Source organism: Caloenas nicobarica, chromosome 3 (genome assembly GCF_036013445.1).
Source record: "Caloenas nicobarica isolate bCalNic1 chromosome 3, bCalNic1.hap1, whole genome shotgun sequence".
NCBI lineage: Eukaryota > Metazoa > Chordata > Aves > Columbiformes > Columbidae > Caloenas > Caloenas nicobarica.
The window spans coordinates 98,214,259-98,236,369 of NC_088247.1; the positions used below are offsets into that span (position 1 = coordinate 98,214,259).

The 22,111-nt window shown below is 42.5% G+C and overlaps 1 protein-coding gene across 8 annotated transcripts; it reads right to left on the minus strand.

Annotated features, from left to right (window-relative positions):
• Nucleotides 1-54: 54 nt before the first annotated feature.
• ANGEL2 (angel homolog 2) lies at nucleotides 55-22,110 on the minus strand. 8 transcript variants are annotated; one of them, XM_065631888.1, is made up of 11 exons: nucleotides 21,625-22,110; nucleotides 21,353-21,522; nucleotides 17,565-17,802; nucleotides 14,191-14,624; nucleotides 12,340-12,593; nucleotides 9,576-9,645; nucleotides 7,453-7,874; nucleotides 6,305-6,431; nucleotides 5,564-5,624; nucleotides 3,476-3,639; nucleotides 55-1,243 (listed from the first exon to the last, which is right to left on the minus strand). In XM_065631888.1, exons 3-11 carry the CDS (start codon nucleotides 17,582-17,584, stop codon nucleotides 1,089-1,091), a joined length of 1,707 nt encoding a protein of 568 aa, XP_065487960.1. In that variant the 5' UTR covers nucleotides 17,585-17,802; nucleotides 21,353-21,522; nucleotides 21,625-22,110; the 3' UTR covers nucleotides 55-1,088. The 8 variants fall into 8 exon arrangements, with proteins under 8 accessions (XP_065487960.1, XP_065487961.1, XP_065487959.1 ...); XM_065631889.1 differs by adding an exon at nucleotides 16,495-16,604 and having other exon boundaries at nucleotides 21,353-22,110; XM_065631887.1 differs by having other exon boundaries at nucleotides 21,353-22,110.
• Between the last annotated feature and the right edge of the window lies 1 nt (nucleotide 22,111).

Below are 22,111 nucleotides of genomic sequence, written 5' to 3' on the forward strand. Positions count from 1 at the left end.
TGTTTCTAGAATCAAGACACAGGACAAATAGGAACAAACTAAAGCAGTTTTTTGAAAAGATTGTTAAATACCTACCTCATTTATTATTCTACAGAAAAATAACTGAACATACAGCCCTCCAGCTAACCATTAATGGGTTACAAAGACTGAAATAAGTCTCTAAACCCTGAAACCACACAGTCATGGAACAATGAACAGCCCTGAACTGGCAGCACTGATGGCTGCATCATGTCAAGCAGGTTTCGCATTTTTCTTTCAGTAGTACCTCAGGATCTGTCATTTCAATGTACAACCTCACATTTTTAACAACTAAGTAGAAAAACTTCCCCCAGTTGTTCAGTACATATGAAGTGTCAAGATGTCAACTGATTTTTTTCTTCCTATAGTAGATCAATTAGGTTTCCTATAAGTTTTCATGCTCATTAAATTTGGGTTTATTACAGATACTTTTAAAAAAAAAAATTCCAGTGAATGCTACTTATATTTAAGCTTTTAGAAGTTAAAGAAGTAACTTTTTAGAACAAATAGTTGCATTACTGCAAAGCAATGTTCTTTTGGAAGTCCACTCATGCAGCCTCTGCACTGACTACGTATGCTCCAGGTAACTGAGGAAATTCCTTTGCAGAAGTATTCAGATAGAAGTGTCTACAGAGCAACTCTGTAGTAAAACATTACTTTCAGCCCATTATAAAATGTGACATGCACACAAGCTTACTGCTCTTTACTTGAAGAAACACACAGTTCTCAGAGAATAATCAGTTTTACTGTGTTTTACAATAAAAACCATTTACAGCATCTCTGTGAAAAATATTGCCCTTTTGAGACTGGCACAGATGTTCTCCATTATCAAAGAGGAAGCTAATGTAAAAACTTTTCTTTTTGCCTTAAAGACTTCATAAAGTAATTTAAACGTTTGGAAAAAAAAGTCTCTTTAAAAAGTCTACTTTACACAACACTAACAAATCAGCATGCAGGCAAACTTGTTTAAACCGAACCAGCAGTGCTTGAATGAACCTTTTAAAAAAATAATAATTACACGAAAAGAGAAGGTGAAGGTAACTGTACGTACACAAAAAGTCCTTTGGCTATTAATGTTCAATAAGCCTGAACTCTGCCAGCAATGGCAGGTGGTCAGAAGAGTTATTTTCATTAGGAAGACCATTAACAGTCCAAATGTCTTTCTCTGTTAGAAGTGCCAGCCTGCCAAGAAGTTTCAGACCTCCACAAAAAGAATCCTCTGTTCCTGGTTAAAAAAAAACAAAAAGGGTGGAAACATTCATCAGTGTGGGCTAAAATAAATCAGACATTTGCACATATGCAGAAAAGAGTAAAACAATATGGCAGAAATAATCTGAAGTCATTATTGCTCCATGCAAGGTTACCAATAAAGTGGTTCAGAAGTTCATGTTTACTATTTATACTCTCACAGTAGGACTCATAAACACTAGAGCTCAAAGTACTCAGACACTACCCCTCCATTTTTCAGACAAATTGAGGTAGAAAGGCAAAGGGATTTATTTGTTCATTCTCCCCTGAGAAAGCCTCACACAACCCAGTCTTATGCTTGAGCAAACTGCATTGCTAAACAGAGCTGATGCTTGTGCAATTAAGGATCTGTAGAGAGTTACTGGTTCACATAACATTTGATTTCTGCATCCTCAAGCACACAGCTCTCCTCCAACAGGCAGGTCATACAGGAGGTCTTGCTCATGAGGACGAAAACCTTCTGGCATTTCCCTAACTGTTCATCATAAGAAAGGGATCTTCCTCCATTATTTCCTGCTATTTCTGTAATTGCCTGAAAAAAACCAAACCAAAACCAAACCCCGCTGCCCCAAAAATCCTCCCTTAAGAAACACCACATTGCTCAGGTGACTCACAGCCGTGCTATTACACCTTATTATTATACTATACTTAAAATATTTGTGTCCTCATTAAAAAAAAAAAGCCCAATTTGTCCTTCAGCACAGCACCTGTGTGTCAACAGAGCAGCAGGTTGTTGCAGAGCGCTTGGTCTGCACGCGGTGACTCTGGTCACACAACAGAGAATAAAGTGTGTGAATTGTCCAAAAAAAAAAAAAAAGAAAGCCCTTTACCTGGAAAAAATTGGTCAGTCAGCTCAGCTTAGGCCACATTTAATACTCGCTTGTTCAGACTTTGACAACTCTTAATACAGTGGCTCAGGCCATCAGAAAACTGGAAGTCCAGGCTACTACTTAGTTTCTAAGAACTAATGAATAAAAATCACACCAGTTTAAACTACTTGGAGAATTCAAGTTTGGTCCCATCCTGTACTCTGATGTGGGGTGAAGAATCTATTTGAAAAACAAGTGCAGAAAGAAAGAATTGCTATAGCTCTGCTGGGGCACTGATGGTGCAAAAATATAAAAGCAGATGATTTAGAATTAAGTTTGTCACAGGGATGCACTCTGAAATCACGTAGTACTCTCTTAAATCACACAGCATTCAGAAGTCATTTAGGTACTTCTCATATCCTCGTTTTCCAGTTGAATTTTCTATTTCTGTATTTGTGAAGCTTTTGTATTTGTTATTTTACATTAAGATAGCATTTACTGTGCATGTTATGACAAATGAAACTTTTGTGCATTGACTCAATTTTAACAATCTAGTCTGAAGGTATGAGAGCTGAAGGCGGTATTTCCATTTCACATACCAAACCCAATGTTAATTTGTAAAAGTCATTTGCAATCTACGGTAGGAGCAGAACGCAGGTTTCCTCGCTCCAGATTCTGCAGAGCCATTTATCTGATAGTACCGCATGGTGCAATGGTCCTTCATGATGGCATAAACCACAGCACTAGTGAAGACATGGGAAGCGGTAAAAGCAGCAATACAGGGAGGGACAGCCCTGTGTTACCCATTGAGCAATTCCCCCGCAGAGCTACCGTGTCTTTCTTGCACCATCTGGCGAGTTTGGGCTGCAACTGCAATCACGAGAGTGACAACTGGGCATGGGCAAGTGACAGAGGAAAGGCCACAGGGGTCACTTACTTGACAGACATCACATCAAGACTATCTGAAACAGTTCATTTATCAGTTTTAATGCACATCATAAGTTTACGTTCACTGTTTTGTTTAGATGACTAGAAATACTGCTTTGTTCCAGGTCTGGCCACTAAGGTCCTGCATGAGTTACTGACAGCAGAATTTATTTCTCAGGTGTTGCTTACACTGCTGCTCTTCTGCAGCTCCAGCTCTTGTCTCCATGCTGAGATGGCAACCACAGGAACGCTCAGTTAGGTGACAAAGTTTGCCCTGTGTGGCACTACAAGTCCAGCTGTGCTGAAGTGACAAGGCAGCCTTGCTTCCCAGGGAACAGCTGACACTCCAAGCACCACCACAAACCACGGAGGTACTTCATATGGATTACATTAGCACTGTGTTTCCCTTTGGACAGCATCCCAATGTTCCCACTTAGCTTTTGTGAAAAATAATGCACAGTTGGTTTCTTTACCTGGCTGGGCAGCAGTATCATCATTTGCTGCAGAATAGAATATATAATCCACAGTGACAGCACTTCGGGAGTGACAAGTCGTTACTTCTGGTATCCCAGTTTCAGGAACGTAATGAGAATAGACTGAAGACAATTTGAAATGGTGCTGCAATTTTGAAGACAACCTAAACAGGAATCAAAGAAAAGAATTTAATTTTCTTGTCTTTCCTAGAAAGAATAAGCAATGAAAAAATTAGTTCCTGGTTATAAACAAAATTAATTATCTGGATATGCAAACTAGTGTTTCTCTCATGCAACCAATCCCACCACCTTTTGTGTTAGTGGCCTAAACCTCTGAAGGCAAAATGCAGACAGCTTTTTCAAGTTAAAGACATATGTAAGAGCCTATCAAAACTGGCTTAACTGATGCTTCAAATATACATAATTTTCAGCTCCATCTACACTTGTAAGATTTCACCCGTGTCCTCATTCAGCATCCTCTCCCTGACACATGGGTAGAAGTGTCCATGAGAGCAGCTTATTGGAAAGCAACAAACTATGAACTCATCTAACCAGGCCCTTCAGCATATAGAGAAATGAAGGTTTTAAGGTTTAATTTTTTTTTCTCCCCTAGACTAAAGCTATCAAGTGTTTTCAAGTTAGACTATGCCTATTCTTTCCTCTCCTCAGGCTCCCATTTTGTCTCTCCCTATCATCTGTGAGTCCGTTCCTCTTCAAGTTCAGCCCATCTTGTCTCGCCTGTTTTTTTCAATCTTGAAAGCAAACTGCAAAACACCTTTCAGCAGCGGAACTCCTCTTGCTCTCTCCCAGCCATTTGCTCCCACCAGCTCTGCAAATCAACCCTCAACTCTACCTGCCTCACCTTGCACAGCTGCATTTTAAACCTGAGCCGTGATACGTTCTGGTTAAAAACCAATTTAAAAAAAAAAAAATCAGTACATCATCTGCCTGATTTAGAGTAGACTGATAAATGTGCCAGTTTGTACAACACAGAAGGGTAGCAATTTCTGCTCTTGTTGCATGACATTCTTTTTAAGATGAGGCAAACCACCCTGCAAGCAGAGTTCAACACGTGGCACGCTACGGATTTATACTATAGAATAAGGCTTCCTGTCCTGTTATCCACTTATTGTCTCAAATACCATTATTTAGCTTTTTGATGACCAAGAGTCACCAAATATTTTAATATAACTATCTGCAGTGATACCAAGATCTCATTTCTGATAAGAAATGGCTGACTTGGAGCCTGATATCGCACGTACACAGTCAGGGCAATTTCCTTCTATGACTTCCTTCATATGTCTTTACCAATTTGGAAAATGCAAATATATTTTTCCTTTCAAAAAGCAGTTACATTTTCCTTCTCAGCAGTCTAGTGGTGGCTTCCTCCTTCGGTCTAACAAGGAAAAGTTTTGATCCAAGTAAGAGGATCCATAATACTCCAAGTTTCTGGGACTCACAGAACCTAAATCTGCCACAGAACTCTTCACAAAGAACATTTTATGATCTTTCCAGTTCCTTTCCTTCCTTTAATCCTAATTTCACATTGTATTAAAGGATTTTATTAGTATCCATAAACCTGTATCTCAAACACAGAAGAGAGAAGTGCCAACACTTAAGCAGCTGGACAATGCTGGTGTTTTTGTTGATTTTTTTTTTTCCTCTCTTAAAAACATGGTTTCTGCAACTGGACTGAAGTTCACAGCTTTCCTACGACGTCACTGCACAGCAAAATGCCCTGTTTATGTCAAGAAGTGACAAAAGATGTCAAAAGCATTCTTATTATAAGCAGACAGAAAAACCATCTGAACAGCACCGACAACTCGCCTCTGCCTTCTGAAATAATATCTGCAAATTCCCGCTACAACACACTCTCCTTCATTATTTCCCATTCTAGTATTTTGCTGCCGGATCAGCCTTTTCACGTTTAAATGGAAGATGATTTTTTTTTTGTCAGATGGGCAGACTGGGGTGGGCGAGCATTGTGTATCCACATCTGGAATCAGATACAAGTTTGGTCTAAAACCAAAAAGAACCCCCAAAACTAGGAACCAGTCAAGTATTTCAATTTTTTCCCCCAACACATACTTTTCAGGTGCTATTACAATCTCCTGAGCATTGTCTGGTTTTGCTGCTTCCAATTTTTCTCCTGCAAAATAGAAATACATTCAGTTTACATTTAAAAATAGGATGTAGATGAGACCAATATTGAAGAGCTACAGAAAAAAATATCTTCAAATACACTTATTTGTTGCAGAAGGCAAGATACAATTCACAAAGCTGAATTAAATTCTTCTGTTCCATTAGTAAGATCCCCTCCAAAGACTTTCAAATTATGCCCTATTCATTTAAAATTGTTTTTTCTGTCAAAGAAAAAATGGTGGATGAAAGATGTAATAATACTGAGCAAGGAATCACTTGCTTTTCTCACTTGTTCCATGAAGTGTTTGCACTATAACAAACACTGAAGCAGAATGTAGGTTCATGCCACATACAAGTGCTGCATTCCTCTCTCTCTCTTTTCCCAGTCACAGCACAACTGGCTTTCGTGATGCCAACACAGCAGTTTAAATATTACACACCAGCTCCCAAATGGCAATTTCTAACTATGGTCTCCTAAAGATTCAAATTTGTAAATGCTTATGTGAACAAAGAGCTTTACACTCTAACAAGCCCAACAACAAAGTTTTGCAAGCTCAAGACTCTGTGGTTTTCCCCACTAGAACAGATAATCTGTTTTGTAGTGCTACCCAAATGATATTTTCAGAGGATGACCAAAAAAAAAAAAAAAAAAAAAAAAAAAAAAAATCTATCAACCTAGAAACTGACCTGCCTTTTCTTCTTTTTGTTGCTGCTTTATTTCATATACACAGTTTTGCGAAATACCTAATTTTTTGGGCCAAATTGGAATAGGTAAGATTCTTTGTCCCCTTGGAAACTGTTCTTGTCCAGAGACCTAAGAGAGAAAACAGAAGCTTTTTTGAGACAGAAATCTCATTTTAAAAAAAAAAGAAAATTAGAAGACATTTTCTGTAAAGTTTTAAGCAAAAGCAAACCAACAAACAAAGAACAAACAACCCAAAACCCAGCCCTCTGGAAGAAATCATTTATGATGGCTTGTCAAATCTGTAAAAATAATAAAACTCCTTATGTACGCGCCCTTTGTTTACTCTTGTCAAGTTTTTTGCAGCTACCCCATTTTTCAAGACAGTTCTTGTGACACTAAGCTGAGAGACTACCCAGAACACTTTTAACAACACAACAGGACTGAGCATACAGAGCTCCCTTGCAGACACTTAGTTTATCTTCGTGATGCTTATTCTTCTGAGAGCAAGTCAAAATGGGGCTTGAAACAACCACCCACTGGCAAACACCAGTGGGGCTATTTTCTCTTGTTTTCTCACTGTATACACTCCAGTTACTTTCTATTAAATAGCATTTGACACATCCAACAGCTACATAGAAGCACTTACAACAAAAACCATTAACCTGGAACAGTTTAGGTTTAGCATCTAATTGCATTTTTGCTTTTACACTTGTTCCAGCCGCTGTAATTCAAGGTTTATCTAAAATAAGGGTCATCTTTCCATAGAGTGCACAGCAGGTATTTGACTAAGTAGTTATTTTATACTACTTAAAGACTGGGACACTTAAACACAGTGATACAATCATCCTGTGGATAACTTCCAAGAACAATTAATGTTTGCAAGTTTTTAATTTTGGTATGCTAGAAGCGGATACAATATTCGGTAAGGGACAGCTATTATAAATACCCAAGCTTACTTTAGTAACTCCACAGTAACTCCCGCTTTGCAGACTGCGTAAAGGGCACTAAAATTGATACTGCGCTGGAAATAATCACAAGCCCAGCTGTGGTGTATTAGCACCACTCAATTAAATATTTCTCTTTAATCAACATTGAGTTGTTTGCTTTTTTTTTTTTTGAGAGAGAGAGAGAAGTGAAAAGCATAACCTACCTTCCCTATAGCAAGTCCTTCATAATTTAACTTTCCTTCCTTTATAAATCTGTACAACGGAGAACCAGGAACAGAATTGAAGTCACCACAGAGGATAATTGGACAGAAGGTCCCATCCTTCTGAGGGGCAACACTAGCAATCTCCGCCAGGAGGATTGCAAGTTGGGTCAGTTTGATGTCCCCTCGCCTTGGGTTATACAGCAGGTGGGTATTGGCTATACAGATTGCAGCATTAGTTTTACAGTGAAATTTAGGCTGCAAAAGCAACACCAATCCAACGTTGTCCCTGTCCAAGAGCGGAATATCACGGCGAAAAAATTCCACAGGTTTTGATGAGATCAGGCTAAATTTGGAAGTTTTGAAGCAAGTAGCACAGCCATCGGGTTTTCTCCCTGTCCTCATTTTATACTCACAGTGATACCCTGCAAAAAATGCAATTAAAAACATAAGATACCATTATGTAAATAGAGATTATCTTAATAAAAATTAGAAAAGCCTCGTGCTACTTTCCTCACATGGCAGTCAACACCCAGTCTGAAGTGCCAAAGACTATGTAAAGTTCACATAGAAAAGTGAACCCAAGAGACTCTGTCCTGTTTAGCTTCAGTTTAGATACCACAGGAAACCTGGTCTAGTACCTTTTGTGATGTGTGAGCATCTACGTAGTTTAATACATCAGGCATGTTCTTCTCTCCTCATGTGGGAAAAAACCCCAAACCAAAACAGCGAAAAACTCTCACAAGTCACATAGAAGTAGACTTGTATATTGAAGTTTTTTCTGGATGTTACCACAATGGTTTAGGAATAATACCCGTGAAGCATGCCAATCAAAATCAATAATCACTGTCTAAAATGATTCATAGAACAAAGTTCTCAAACATATCTACACAATTATGGAATTACACAGTCAGCAGCAAGAGGCAAGCTTTCAACAAGGAAACTGAGACACTGATCAAATGACGATATTTGAGCTCAAATAAGTCCACCTGAAAATAGTCATTTGCCAAGTTCTTCATTTTATGTACAGGTGAAATGCCGATTTTAATGATGTCTTATCTACGTAAGAAAAAAACCTAATGAACCTGAAACAGCATCTAGTTTTTTGCCATTTTAAAATGCTTCACTGCCCAGCCTGTGCCATATAAATTCATGAAGTGGAGCGAGTTGATCTCTGAGCTCACATCAGTGCTGGGACTGGGATTCCTTCTCCTCTCTCCCAGCTCCAGGCCCTGTGCTCCAGCCACTTGTTGTGGCACTTACTGTTAATTCAGTAAGCCAACAGAAAACTAATCCAGGAAAATAAAATTACTCGGGATAGCATTCTGCTGGACTGCTGGATTTCACCAGGGTAGAGTCCTAGCGAGTACCAGAACTGGCTGAGGAGAAGGGGCAGGACTTGAACCTGGGAGGAGGGAGAGGAAGAGGAAGAGCTACAGCTAGCTCCAGATCCTCATGCACAGCAATGAGAAGCTCAGTTGCCCACAGAAGCCTGGCCTTGCAGTGCTATTTCACATTTGAAGTGGATTTAAATCCGTACTGCCGTTACTCTACCTTCTTTACAAACCCCCAATTCTGGGAGTTAGACTATCATCAACTAACCCAGAAAGAAAAAAGCACCACTCCAGTGGTGTTCCTTCAACTGGCTCTTCCTGGCATCAGACAAGTACCAGCACCAGGAAGAAAGTGGGGCCCTGGGACTGGAGGAGGTGCAGGGCACAAAAGATTTAGATCAGTTTAAACCACCATGAAGTCACACCCCTGGCAGCATATTCTTACCATAAATTCACACGTGAGAGTGATAAGGCGGTGCTATTTAGGCTGACTGACAGCACTAGTATAAAAACTAATGAATACAAATTGACCGAGGGTAAAATTTAGTGCTGATATTTGGAAGGTTTCAAGCCAGAGAAAAGCATACCCTAGAAAAGCTCTCCAACAGGAATACTGGTAGAAAACACTAACGTAGTTTCAAGAGAGCGCTTGATGAATTTAAAAAAGAGGGCACACAACATTGTTGCCTCTGATTGTAGGAAACTCGATTCTATAATATAAGGGTTTTTTGATGAAAATAGTACTAGGGCAAGGGACAAGACAATGTATTGGTCATAAGAGTTTCATCATACCCAGGGATTCCAAACTTGACTTGATCTCTGTTCTATAGTGGTCTTCTTGGACTTCTTGTAAACAGAGCACCTATGGCAAAAATTTACAAAAAAAAAATATATTAGTAAGTGCATCAAAATATTGCTGTATCATATCTCTGCTGGCCAGTCTGTATAGGTATATATAAAAAAAAAAAAAAATAGGGGCTTTTTGCCTCCCATGAAAGGTTTCGCTCTCCTCTAGAAATGTTCCTTAAGATTGTGAAGAGCTTCCCAATTCCTCCCACTCCTTCTCATACATTTTCTTATGTGACATTAAATGTAATCAAATTGGGACCTGCTAATAGGTCACTAATATAATAACAGACTAAGCATATAATAATAATAATAAATAACAAACTGAAGCACAGGAGGTTCCATCTGAATGAGGAGAAACTTCTTTACTTTGAGGGTGCCAGAGCCCTGGAACAGGCTGCCCAGAGAGGTTGTGGAGTCTCCTTCTCTGGAGACATTCAAACCTGCCTGGACACATTCCTGTGCGATCTGCTCTGGGTGAACCTGCTTTAGTAGGTGGGTCGGATGAGATGATCTCCAGAGGCTCCTTCCAACCCCAACCATTCTGTGATTCTGTGTAATACATTCTCAGCAGCTTAGAAGAGGGCGAAACTACAGCATGGACAAGAAGTTTCCATATTATGACAACCTGAACGAAAGATTAACCTTAAAATACTCCATTAAGAGAGTTCTGAGCATCTTGGCGCCTTCTCCCTGCACAGTGTAGTAACACACAGATTTACCACCACCCTGGGACTCTGGCACAGGGATGAGTTCCCAAAGGGTGATGGGTTAGCACTGCCTGCTGAACTGCAGCAACAGACTTCACCTACCCAGCCGGCACTAGCTTATTCAAGGTCTCCAAGGAGAACCAAGTCACAAGCAATATTCTGAAGTCTCCGCTTCACTTTAAGGTTACAGTTCAAAACAGTTAAAAGTCTACGTCCTTTAGCAAGAATTTCCTCTGCACAAAGGGCACCTGCATCTGTCAGGGTCTGTAGCAGCTGCTCGTCATGACTTAATGAATCACAAGGCATCCCCTCCCTGCCCCAGTGCTGTGTTGTGTGGCTCTGCAGACCTTCACGAGTGCCCTGAACCGCCCTGCTCTTTGTAGAGGGGCTGGCTCCGGCTCCAGCCCTTCCACCCTGGAGAACTGCCTGTTACCACTAACAGAGCCAGGTAGATCCTCACCAGAGTCATTCTGCCCAATGCTCCTCTCAGAAAGCCCACTAACATATCTCACTGCACAGCTAAGTATGTACCAGCATGCATAAATTTGTTAGGAAGAGCTTAAAGGGGATTTCAGTCTCTAGCTTCCTGCCTATAAACCAACATGACTGCATTTTTCAAATGCTACAAGGCAATTTCTCTGTGGCTTCTCTAACACAATTACTTTTCTTTCCAATACTTTTTTTCTGACGTGAACAGGTTGGATTCCATCACCAAACTTTTATTGGCCTGAACAATGACTGAAGCAAAAAGTTTACTGACTTGACTTCCTGATTAACAATAAGTGGTAAGTATCCTTAAAACCAAACAAAAACCCCCACAATCAACAAAGAACAGGTAAGGCACTTTTTTCAGACCCTAATACAAGCAGAAGTTCAGAGTTATTCCTCAGTAGAGAAGAATAGCAAGATTGTTCATAAGTCAAATGGTGCAGAGTACCAATGCAGAGAGAAATGAACACCCAAGAGGAATACTTTGGATCAGAGTTTCACATGGATACTAACAGCTGCATCTTTCTCTCAACCTCAGACATCAATCTCAACAGAGATCCACACTGCAGCCTCATCACCCAAATCTTCATACAATCAAAAAATATTTGCGTTTGCCTTCCAAACAAAAAATTAGAAGTTCTCCATTACCTGGTCTAACAAATGGCTCAAAAGGATTAGCAGCCAAATTTTAGAAAAGAACTTTTGATTCACTGAATATACAGACACTTGGTGTTACTACTACCTAAACAAATATGAAGTTAAAGTCACACACCCTAAAGTCAGAAAATGCCAGTCCTGGAGGTTGCCTTAATTTGACCCTCCTGTGTGCATGTATACTACTTTTCTTCCACAAAAACCTGGTGTATAGAATTAAGTATTTGCGAATGATGACCAACTACTCAATCTTGCACATCCTTTGCACTATATAACTTATGGCACAATTCAAGAGAGAGCCTCCAGCTCTGGAGCTTCTTAAACTGTACAGTCACAGGAGCTGAGATTATCCTGGAGAAAGGTGCCCTGTTGTCCTATTCAAAGCATCTATCACTAGCTACTGCTACAAACATGGTGATAGACCAGGTGGACCTTTGGCTCATGCAAGCATAACTGTTTTATGTTCAATTCCTTATTTACAGCATACTACTCAAATGTGATCTAGGTACAGACTACGAAAGACTTATATGAAGAAAGAAGGTTTTGGAATTACAAAAAAATTGCTGTGTATCAGCAGAACATCAAAGTCATGTCAAAAAGACCATTCCAGGAAGGTATGTACAAAAAAGGCAACTACGAGCAATATATACCATAGAGTTTGTCTTCACTGTAAGTTTAGGTCGCACAGAATACACTACTGCATATGCATAAATCAAAACTACTGTTAAGCATGACATAACTAAAAGCTCAGTTGGATTCACCAGACAGCCCACCTATAAAAAACAAAGAACAGCAAGAATTTGGTGCTCCAGTTTATTGGTTCTTCAGAAATATTCGCACACTCATTTTCTACTCACATCTGCATCCAGCTGTTTGATTTCTTGTAGAATGTTGGGAAATCTGTATGTCCAGATTAACAACCGTTGCCTGCAGTGTTTGTACAGATGGGAGTTATCTTCTAACAAATTCTGTGAGAGGATATTGTAGGACATGACTGTAAAATCAAATTTTGCCTCACTTTCTGTATTGCTTTGGTCAGTTTCCTTTTTTTCTAAGATTTTCATTGGTCTACTGTGCTGACAGAAGTATTCCCAGTGTCTTTTGACTGTTCCTGTTAAAAGCACATGAAGCGGAAAGTTATGTAGTACACCATATGACTTCTTATGCTCTCAGAAATCATTCTGACAACTATTCATCTTTCAAATTGCTTATGCAACACTAAAACTTATTTGATTAGCAGTGATTTAGATCTTCTGTTTAAGATGAACTTTACATGAGCATCAGTAAAAAACAAAACACACGCCCAAAACCATTATATGCCCTGAATTTCAAACTGCTTTGAAATTAGGAAACTGGCATGTTCCAAGATTGTTGCAGTCAGATGACACCACCCTGCTCCCTGTAGAAGGGCTGTCAAACCAGTAAACGAAATCCAGTCTGTTGACATAGTCTCATGCTACCTTCTGCCACTGCCTCAGTGGAGATGGGGTATGTCAGTCTGGGATACACCCTTTAGAGCAGCATATGGGCACCTTGCTCATCTCTCTATCCATGATTAGCAACGGGTTAGGAACGGAGGGTCACCTCTGGTGTGCGTATAGTCTGACAAACTCAGCCGTAAGCTGCAACAGGGTCCATTACAGGGGTCCCAAAACAGATAATGAACCTGATTTCCCTCCATGAGGTTGAGAAAATAAAAAATTAGTAAGTCTCATAATTACCAAGAACTTCTTAGTTTGCCTTTCTGCCATGGATATGATGTTTCTAAGCCTTGCGGATATTTGTGTCCAAAAATCCCTTTGGGATGCTGATGGCATCTGTCACCTTTTTCAGTCATAATACGATTTCCAGTTTATTTTGTTAAGGAAGGATTTATGCACAAGGGCCTTAATTTTCACTGTGTCCCTCTATTTCTTTCATGGTAGACAAAACTGTTTATATCCACAGGAGTCAGTAAAACATTTGTATGCTACATAGAAGATTATATCTGTAATAAGCTGAAGCAGACACTTCCGAGTTTCCTAAAAGTCTGTTACTGAGTTGGGTAGTCATATTTGCACTTCTTACTGTATTTATCTAGATAAGCGCATCTGCTGTTTGCTCTGCCAGTCATGGTCTGACACAGAACTTGCTAACGTACCAGTGGGAGAACACAGTTGTAAAAACAGAAATGCACCATCACACTGGAAGCAAACCATTAAAATTCAGTCCATTAATTCACAGTTATGTAGGTGTGAGATAACTGGCTCAGAAAGAAGCCTGTTCAGGTCCAGCGGGGCTTATGAGCTCAGGTACAGTACACAGAATGAAGCTGTACAATGGCCAGCACAGCTCAGCCCTATAGCAAGTTCGCTAAATCTTTTTGCTTTAAGAGTGCCCAAGTTAACAGTCCTGATCTGTTGACAGACACCTGAGAGGGAGTTGTCTGAACCAAGCTCAGGACATCCCAGCTGGGCAGTCCCTCACAGAATTGACTGTGTTCTACCACCAAGTGCAGCAAATCTAGTTCTGGCAGACTGACAGCACAAAATACAACTTTACAGACCAAACGGCATTACAAAACTAACTTTTTTTAAGACAGATGTTTTCTTGAGAGAGATACCGAGAAAAATAGTAACTCAAAAGGTGCAGGCAATATTGCTTATAACTTGTTGCATGTGTTTAGCATTACAAATAAACAACAAAAATGAGCAAAGAGCATCTCTTACCTTTCTTGCTGCTATGTTTTTCTCCATCCCCTGCTACAGAAAGACACAATGCTTCCTTCTCATTAGAGACTCTTGTTTCTTCTTCAGGAGCTGAAGTATCACACTGGCTACCGAGTCTTCTCTTCTTTGTTGATGGTTCCTCTCCCTCAGATTTCATACTGGGGTAAGGTAGGTGAAAGCAAGAACTTTGCGTGAAGTTTTCAAGCTGCCAGTTAGAGTTCTGAAATTGTCTCCAAGGTCCAAAAAACGGAGGGAGTCTCCAGTTTGCTGAGAAGTCAACTGGAACAGGAAGTGGAAAAGAGGCCCAGGGAGAGTGTCCGGCCCATCTCACACAGCTGGAAACGGGGCTGTTCAAGGTGAGTACCTGAGAACCATTCCAGTGGGCAATCCAGTCTCTGCCCAGCCTCTGCACGTGACGGGGCAGCATGGAGTGTCTACCAAAGAAAGCGCACATTTCATTACTCACACACAACTACAGCCACCTGTAGATGCAAGTCACCCTGGTCATGGCTTACACAAGATATTTTTTCTCTACAAGTTAACACACACAAGATATTCAAACCATTTTAGATACAAGATATTTAAACCTTTCTCTAAATGATAAGCAAAGTCAGGCTTATAAAGTGATCTTGTATCTTTTTTCGCTCTTCAGATTTACAGGTGCCATTTCATTTCCAAATTCCATCTATCTGAATAACTACTTACAATTTATTTTCTGCCTTGTTGAATTCAACTCCAGATCTTTCAAGTGGCCAGTGGAATGACCTTTACAAAGGGTCACTTTTGCATGCCACATTAACTTTACGATAAGACTATTTGAAAGGAATCAGAAAAACACTTTCCTTCAAGCAGTCAGAAATTTGTTTAAAAAAAAGCCACTGACTTGGCTCAAACCACAATGCCAACAAGACAGGGAAACAGAGGTACTAACTCTCCTGGCATGTCTGGTACCAGCTTATACATTAAATTTGTATTCTTATTTATTTTCTAGGTGGGAAAACCACAGCTTAATGATTAAAGCCAGGAAAATTAGGTGGTGGGGGTTTTTGGGGTTTTTTTTTTGTTTTGGTTTTTTTTTCCAGAAAAAAAGAACAACGATGTGTCAACAAAAATGCAGGAAGGAAGGCTAAGTGACATTAACCTGCCTCAGCTTCCTCATGGCTTAAATAAGAAGGTGTATTTTGATCTTACAAACAAAACATATGAAATTTCTGGGACCAATACTGTTCAATATATTCATCAATGACTTGGATGAGGGAATTGAGTGTACTATCAGCAAGTTTGCTGATGACACCAAGCTGGGAGGAGTGGCTGACACGCCAGAGGGCTGTGCTGCCATCCAGCGAGACCTGGACAGGCTAGAGAGTTGGGCGGGGAAAAATTTAATGAAATATAACAAGGGGAAATGTAGAGTCTTGCATCTGGGCAGGAACAACCCCAGGTTCCAGTACAGGTTGGGGAATGACCTATTAGAGAGCAGTGTAGGGGAAAGGGACCTGGGGGTCCTGGTGGACAGCAGGATGACCATGAGCCAGCACTGTGCCCTTGTGGCCAAGAAGGCCAATGGCATCCTGGGGTGTATTAGAAGGGGGGTGGTTAGTAGGTCCAGAAAGGTTCTCCTTCCCCTCTACTCTGCCCTGGTGAGACCTCATCTGGAATATTGTGTCCAGTTCTGGGCCCCTCAGTTCAAGAAGGACAGGGAACTGCTGGAGAGAGTCCAGCGCAGGGCCACAAAGATGATTAAGGGAGTGGAGCATCTCCCTTATGAGGAAAGGCTGAGGGAGCTGGGTCTCTTTAGCTTGGAGAAGAGGAGACTGAGGGGTGACCTCATTAATGTTTATAAATATATAAAGGGTGGGTGTCACGAGGATGGAGCTAGGCTCTTCTCGGTGACAACCAACAGTAAGACAAGGGGTAATGGGTCCAAGCTGGAACACAAGAGGTTCCACTTAAATGTGAGAAGAAACTTCTTCTCAGTGAGGGTGACGGAACACTGGAACAGGCTGCCCAGGGGGGTTGTGGATTCTCCTTCTCTGGAGACATTCAAAACCCGCCTGGACGCCTTCCTGTGTAACCTCACCTAAGTTTTCCTGCTCTGGCAGGGGGATTGGACTAGATGATCTTTTGAGGTCCCTTCCAATCCCTAACATTCTGTGATTCTGTGATTCTGTGAAAGCCTGGTATTGTCTTGTATTGAACTAAAGTGACAACCTCCCAGCTGCCATTCGGCCTAGCGAACAAGCCCGAAGACAACTTTCAGCAAACCCGGCCTGTCCTGGAACAGCGCTTTCCACCCCAACGCACCAGAAGCAGCTCGACAGACACAGAAGCAAAACACCCCCCGGGGCACCACGGCTCTAGGACGGAGCTGTGAGGGAGAGGCACGTTTCCTCTGCCAAGGCCTCCTGGAACACCTGTGTTAAGGAAAAGCGCTGAGAAAGGCTCCCTGCCTAAAACCCCGGCGCTGCTAAACGCCACGGTACAGCCCCGCGCTGTGTTTTGGTTACCGCGGCCCTGCGCTGCCTAATGGCGGGTACTTAAAACAAGGGGCTGCCAGTCACCCCCAGCCCCGCCGCGCCCGGGGGCTCCGCTCCCGCGGTACCGGCCAGGCCGCTCCCGGCCCCCCCCACACCCGGCTGGGGCTCGGGGCTGCCCATGAGCGGCAGTTCCAGCGTCGCCGGGGCCGCGCCAGCCGCGGGGAGCCCCGCACAGGCCGCCTCGGCCTTCGGGACGCGGAGGGGAGGAGGGCCGGCTGCTGCCCCGCGGCCCCGCGCACGACAGCGCCCAGGCGGCTGCCGGGCCCCGCCGAGGCCCAGCGCCTCCCGACACCCGCTCACCTCTCGGCGGGCCCGGGCCCGGCCCAGGGGGGCCCCGCTACCGGCTCCGCGCAGCCCCGGCGCCCCCAGAGGGGGTCATCCCAGGGCAGCGCCAGCTCCGCCCGCCGCCGCGCTGCCGCCCGCCGCTCACCCCGCACCGGCGGCGGCCGCACCGCCCTCCCGCCCGCTCGCTCCTGGGACTTGTAGTCGAATGGCGGGCGCCGCGCCCCGCGGCCATATTTGTCCGGGGAGGCCGGCGCCGACGCCAGGCCGCCATCTTGGGGCAGGGCGGCCTGTCAGGGTGTGCCGGCCCCCGAGGGAGCCTTCGCGGAGCAGCGCCAGTGAAAGCTGCTGCAGGGCTGCTCGATTGCAGACTTTTGGTTATTTCCAATGGACTTAACACCCTGCTAATGCGACAGTTTCCATATGCCGCTCTGACATTACCGTGTGTCCCCGTAGGGTGAAAGCGTCTGAAGGAAGAGCTGCCCCCGTTTCCAGGTGCCGCTTCAGGGTGGCAGCGCCACGGTTACAGTCTACAGAAAACCAAACCCCACTCACCTGAGATAGTATTTTAACATTCTACGGCTAAAACGCCCCTGAAGACGCTCTGTGAAGCGACCGTTGCCCCGGTGCAGGCTGAGGAGACCCAGCCTGAGGTGGGTCTCAGTGGATGGAGCCACCGCTGCTCACCAGCTGCACCAACAATCCTCCCTGCCCCTGTCAACGCTGCTTGAATAAGCGGTTAAAAGGCTTTCCTGAGGTCTTCTGAGGACAGAGTAAGTGCTGGCTCTGTTTACTGTAAGGAAACGTAGTACAAAGCATATGAAATATGATACTGCTCAATAGTGCAGATGCTGTGCAGGAACTGTAATCAAGTAAAATACTGTTTCTCTGCATTCCTTTTACTTGTGTCATAAAAGTGACTTTAAATAACAATAATTTTAGAGCTTTCCCAGGAGTGGTAGGGAAGACTGGAACTGGAATAATGTAGTTAAGAGTGTGCTAGTTACGCAATGTGTCAAATCCACTTTGGGTTTTCCACTCAGACACAAGTTAGTTACTGGCAAAAGGCAAAAATACCCATCCGTTTTCTATTAGTTTCTTCACAATGTTATAAGAGAGCAAAGCTACTAGCTCCATAATAAGTGGGTAGTAAAAGATGTCCCAACTATGTTTTCGAGACCTATGTTATTTTGGTAATTTGTTCTTTTCTATATTTTTCAAGTTTTCTTATGTATTAGATATATTTCTAAGATACAAGACAGTAAGCCATAGCTATAGCAACAACAACAACTGCTATTGTTGTTAGTTTTAGGAACAGAAGGAATCTTCCCATGTAATGCAGTTATTTTCTGTATTTTGACCTGCATAAGACATCCAAGTTACTCTGTGACTTCAAAGGTTTTTACATAATGGTAGTCTCAGTAGTGATGCCGAAGCAAGGGGTGAAGTTTTGGCTTTTTTTTAAATAAGCCTTAATGAAAAGGAAGATATGTTGATAAGCATAAAAGTTAGTTGTGTAACAGACAAAATAGAAGAAGATTAACCTATTAATATGGTGCAAATCTTTTCTCATCTCAATGTTGCTGTTATTTCTTGCCTTGATCTAGGAAAGTCTTATTAAGCCAGTAACGCTTAATTGCAGATTGTTTACTCTCCTCCAATTATTATTTTGTGTATCTAGGCTGGCCAGACCCTGTTGAGAGATACTCTTCAAAATAGATATCTCCAAATTCTGGTTTGTAACTAGAAGCCAAATTATTTTATGCATCATTTGAGCTTTCGAAACTCCCTAGTGAATGGAGGCTACTGACTCACTGAGGGATGTTTTGATTGATTATACTGCACATAAGAACAGCCATGGTGGTTCAGAGCTCAGTTTCCTGCTTTCTAAAAGCGGTGGTTAGCAGCAGATGCCTAGAGCTGTGCAGGGGCTGGGCAGACTTCAAATGAACACACTCTCTGCCTCTAGCTGTTTTCAGCTCTGTAGATATCCTAAGCCTGACGTGTTTGTCTCTTTAGTTACTCCTGGTGTCTCTCTCCCCCAAGTACTTGAGTTTGTAAACTTTCTGAATTAGCAACATCCTTTGACGAGAGTCCTGCAGATCTAGCACTCATTATGAGAAGAACTACTTTATTATTATTAATTTTATGACCTCATTCATACCAGCTTCACTGGCCTCTGGTTCTTGTGCCGAGAGACTGAACAGTCCACCCCCATCCACCTTCTCCATGCTGCTCATGATTTCATGGACCACTGTCATGTCCCCTCAGGTTGTTCCTTCCTCCATACTGAAAAATCTCAGACTATTCCATTGTTTTGCATGAATAAGCTATGCCATGTATCTAATCAATTTTATTGTCCTTCTTGGTTCATCCATGGAGTTATATGGTTGCAATATACCTTCCTCTGCCTTGTTCTCTAGTCCTACTGCTGCTTCTCCCTTCCTCCTCCCACCAAATTTCTAACTTTTGAGTTAGACAGCATTTAAAGATAGAATTTTTTTCTCAGAATATGCATCAGTTGGCTATTGAAATTTAAATGAGATCTACTATATAATCTATCAGGGATTAGTCACTGATGGCTTCAGTCCCATTGATTCTGTTGATAACATTAAAACCTCAAAACTGCCACATCTTACGAGATGTTACAAGCAAGTGCTGCTTCATAAGCAAATTTGTACCAGAACTGGTTGTCTAATCATGTTACTACCCTAGAGGGTTATATAAACTGCACGATGCATTAAATAATTAGCAAACCATGCTAGAAAATGTTTACTTGAGCAAGTGGATTTTCAACCAGCTGTTTGTTTTTTTGATGTGATGCCACTACACCTGAGTAGCTACAAGCTTCCTACAGCTAAAATTAAAGAAGATGAGAATAAAAAACTATCCTTGAGATCATTCCGTCCAATCCCTTCATTTCAGAACTAAACAAACCTCAGATCATGTTCCGTCATTAGTACATTAAAATTACTCCAAACAGAAGTTCTCTTTTTTGAAAGTTTGTTTCAATGAAACTTTAACTGCATTATCATTGATACAATAAAATAGTTACTATCTAATGGAGCTTGATGTGTATCTTTTAACTTTGGGACTTAGAAACTTGCTTTGGGAGAACGATAATCAAGATAAAACTACCTCTGAGATGCTCCTTCTGATAGTTAATTCCATGAAATTAGATGTACCAACACCTTGTCAAAAGATGTAAAAGACACACTCTTCCTCTCTCAGAAGATAAGAGAGTCGCAAGTGAGCTTCTAAGAATCTCCCATTCATCCAATTCATCCATTCATCCAATTCATCCATTCATCCAATGTTCTCCCCCATTCCTTAAGAAAATGTTTCCCATGCAAAATAGACCAGACCTTTCAAGCAATTCTTAGAGATAAAAAGGGTGAAGAATCTTTCTAGTAACTTGATAGCAGGGAATGTCAAAATAATGAAAAAGAAAATTGAGGGGCGGGATGCTGTAAAACTCACATTTGGACTGTTTCTGCCCTATGACATGTTAGGAAGAGTCATTGTATTCTCTCATGGACAATGACCTTTCTCTGGGACAGCAACTGTATCTGGGTGCTAGAACACATCTATGTGAAGCCCTTCTGACCCGACTTTACCAAGCTCTCCAGGACTGTCCAATCAAGGTTGTTTTGTTTTGTTTTGTTTTTTAAATTGTCAGACCAGCCCTGGGAGGGGAACAGCTGACCCCCTCATGCCTGTTTCCCTCATTCTGCATGCTTGCAGAACCTGCTTGCCTCTGGTATGCAGGCTGGAATTCCCATTATAATGAGATATGAATTGAGTGAGGGCAGTGTCCAAATTAAGAGTAACAGTAATCTTGTAATCACTAGGAATAAGGATGAGGTGAAGCTCTGGCAGTACTTCCAAACAGTGTCACACTGAGACTGCTCAGAAAGACCCAACGCTGAGCTTGTGCTTCTAGATCTGTAGAAATGAATCTGATCTGGAACTCAGAAAATGAATGTGATTATAGAAGAAGAGCTTTCATTTACATAGAAATAACTGGGAATGTTGTAAAGTTTCATGATCCAGTTCAGCTGTCCTCAAAGGACACACTTGGCTTCTATGAGCTTGAGGACAAGACTCTTTCATCTTTTACAAGGAAATGGGATTAAATATTTTTCCTTATGCCAAAGACCTCCATGAGATCAGAGATATTAATAATCTGATAAAGCAAAGCTTATATTTTAACATCTGCTATTAGATGAATGAAAATGCAGTGATAAAAGAAAATAAACAGTTCATCTAATTGGAAGTGTGCTCTCTGTTTGTATAGATCTACGTTGGTACAGATCCCACTACAGCAGAGTAATTGAAGGTACCTGTAGTCTTACGAATCCATGAAAGAAGAACGTCTTGTGGCACAAGGTTCCGCTCCTTTGAACTGAAGCCATGGACCTCACACCTTGGAGAGTTTCCTCACACCACGGTGTTTCGCAGAGCCGTGCACACACGAGAGCCCATCCGCAGGGAGAAGTTCAGCTTAAAGAATCTGGAGAAGACACAACACGTAAAACATTGTGATTCAGTAGCTATCAAACTTGCCTTTCTCTTCACATTCCTCTTCAAAACCCGTGAGTCATTTCTGCATTACAGGCCTGTAGATTTGGGGCAGCACATCTTCAGACAGCCCAGGGTAACGCGGGAAGCGGTGTGCCAGCTCTGTCAGGGGAAGGGCTCAGGGCGCTCGCAGCTGCCATGGGGCGCCTGTCCGTGACAGGGGCTCGGGGGTCACTGCGGGTGTAAACCCCGCACAGCCCAGCGCCAGCAGGCTGCCTTGCGCAGGACGGGGCTGCCGCAGGGCTGCGCCTGCACCATTTGAGCGGGACGCCTCGGCCTCATCCACGCCGTTGAGGTTTTCAGGCTCCGGCAGTGGAGACCACATCCAAGCAGCCTGCCAGGAGCTGGGTCAAACGCGGCAGCTGGAAGCGCTGTGGGGAAGGAGGGAGAGGGCCCGGCTGCGGCTCCCGGGCAGCGCTCGGAACCACGGCTGGCTCAGCCCGGGCCCCGCCGCCAGACCCGGGCACGGCACCCCCACGGCGGCCCCTCACGGCAGCGCTCGGGCGGGGCTCCCCGGGGCG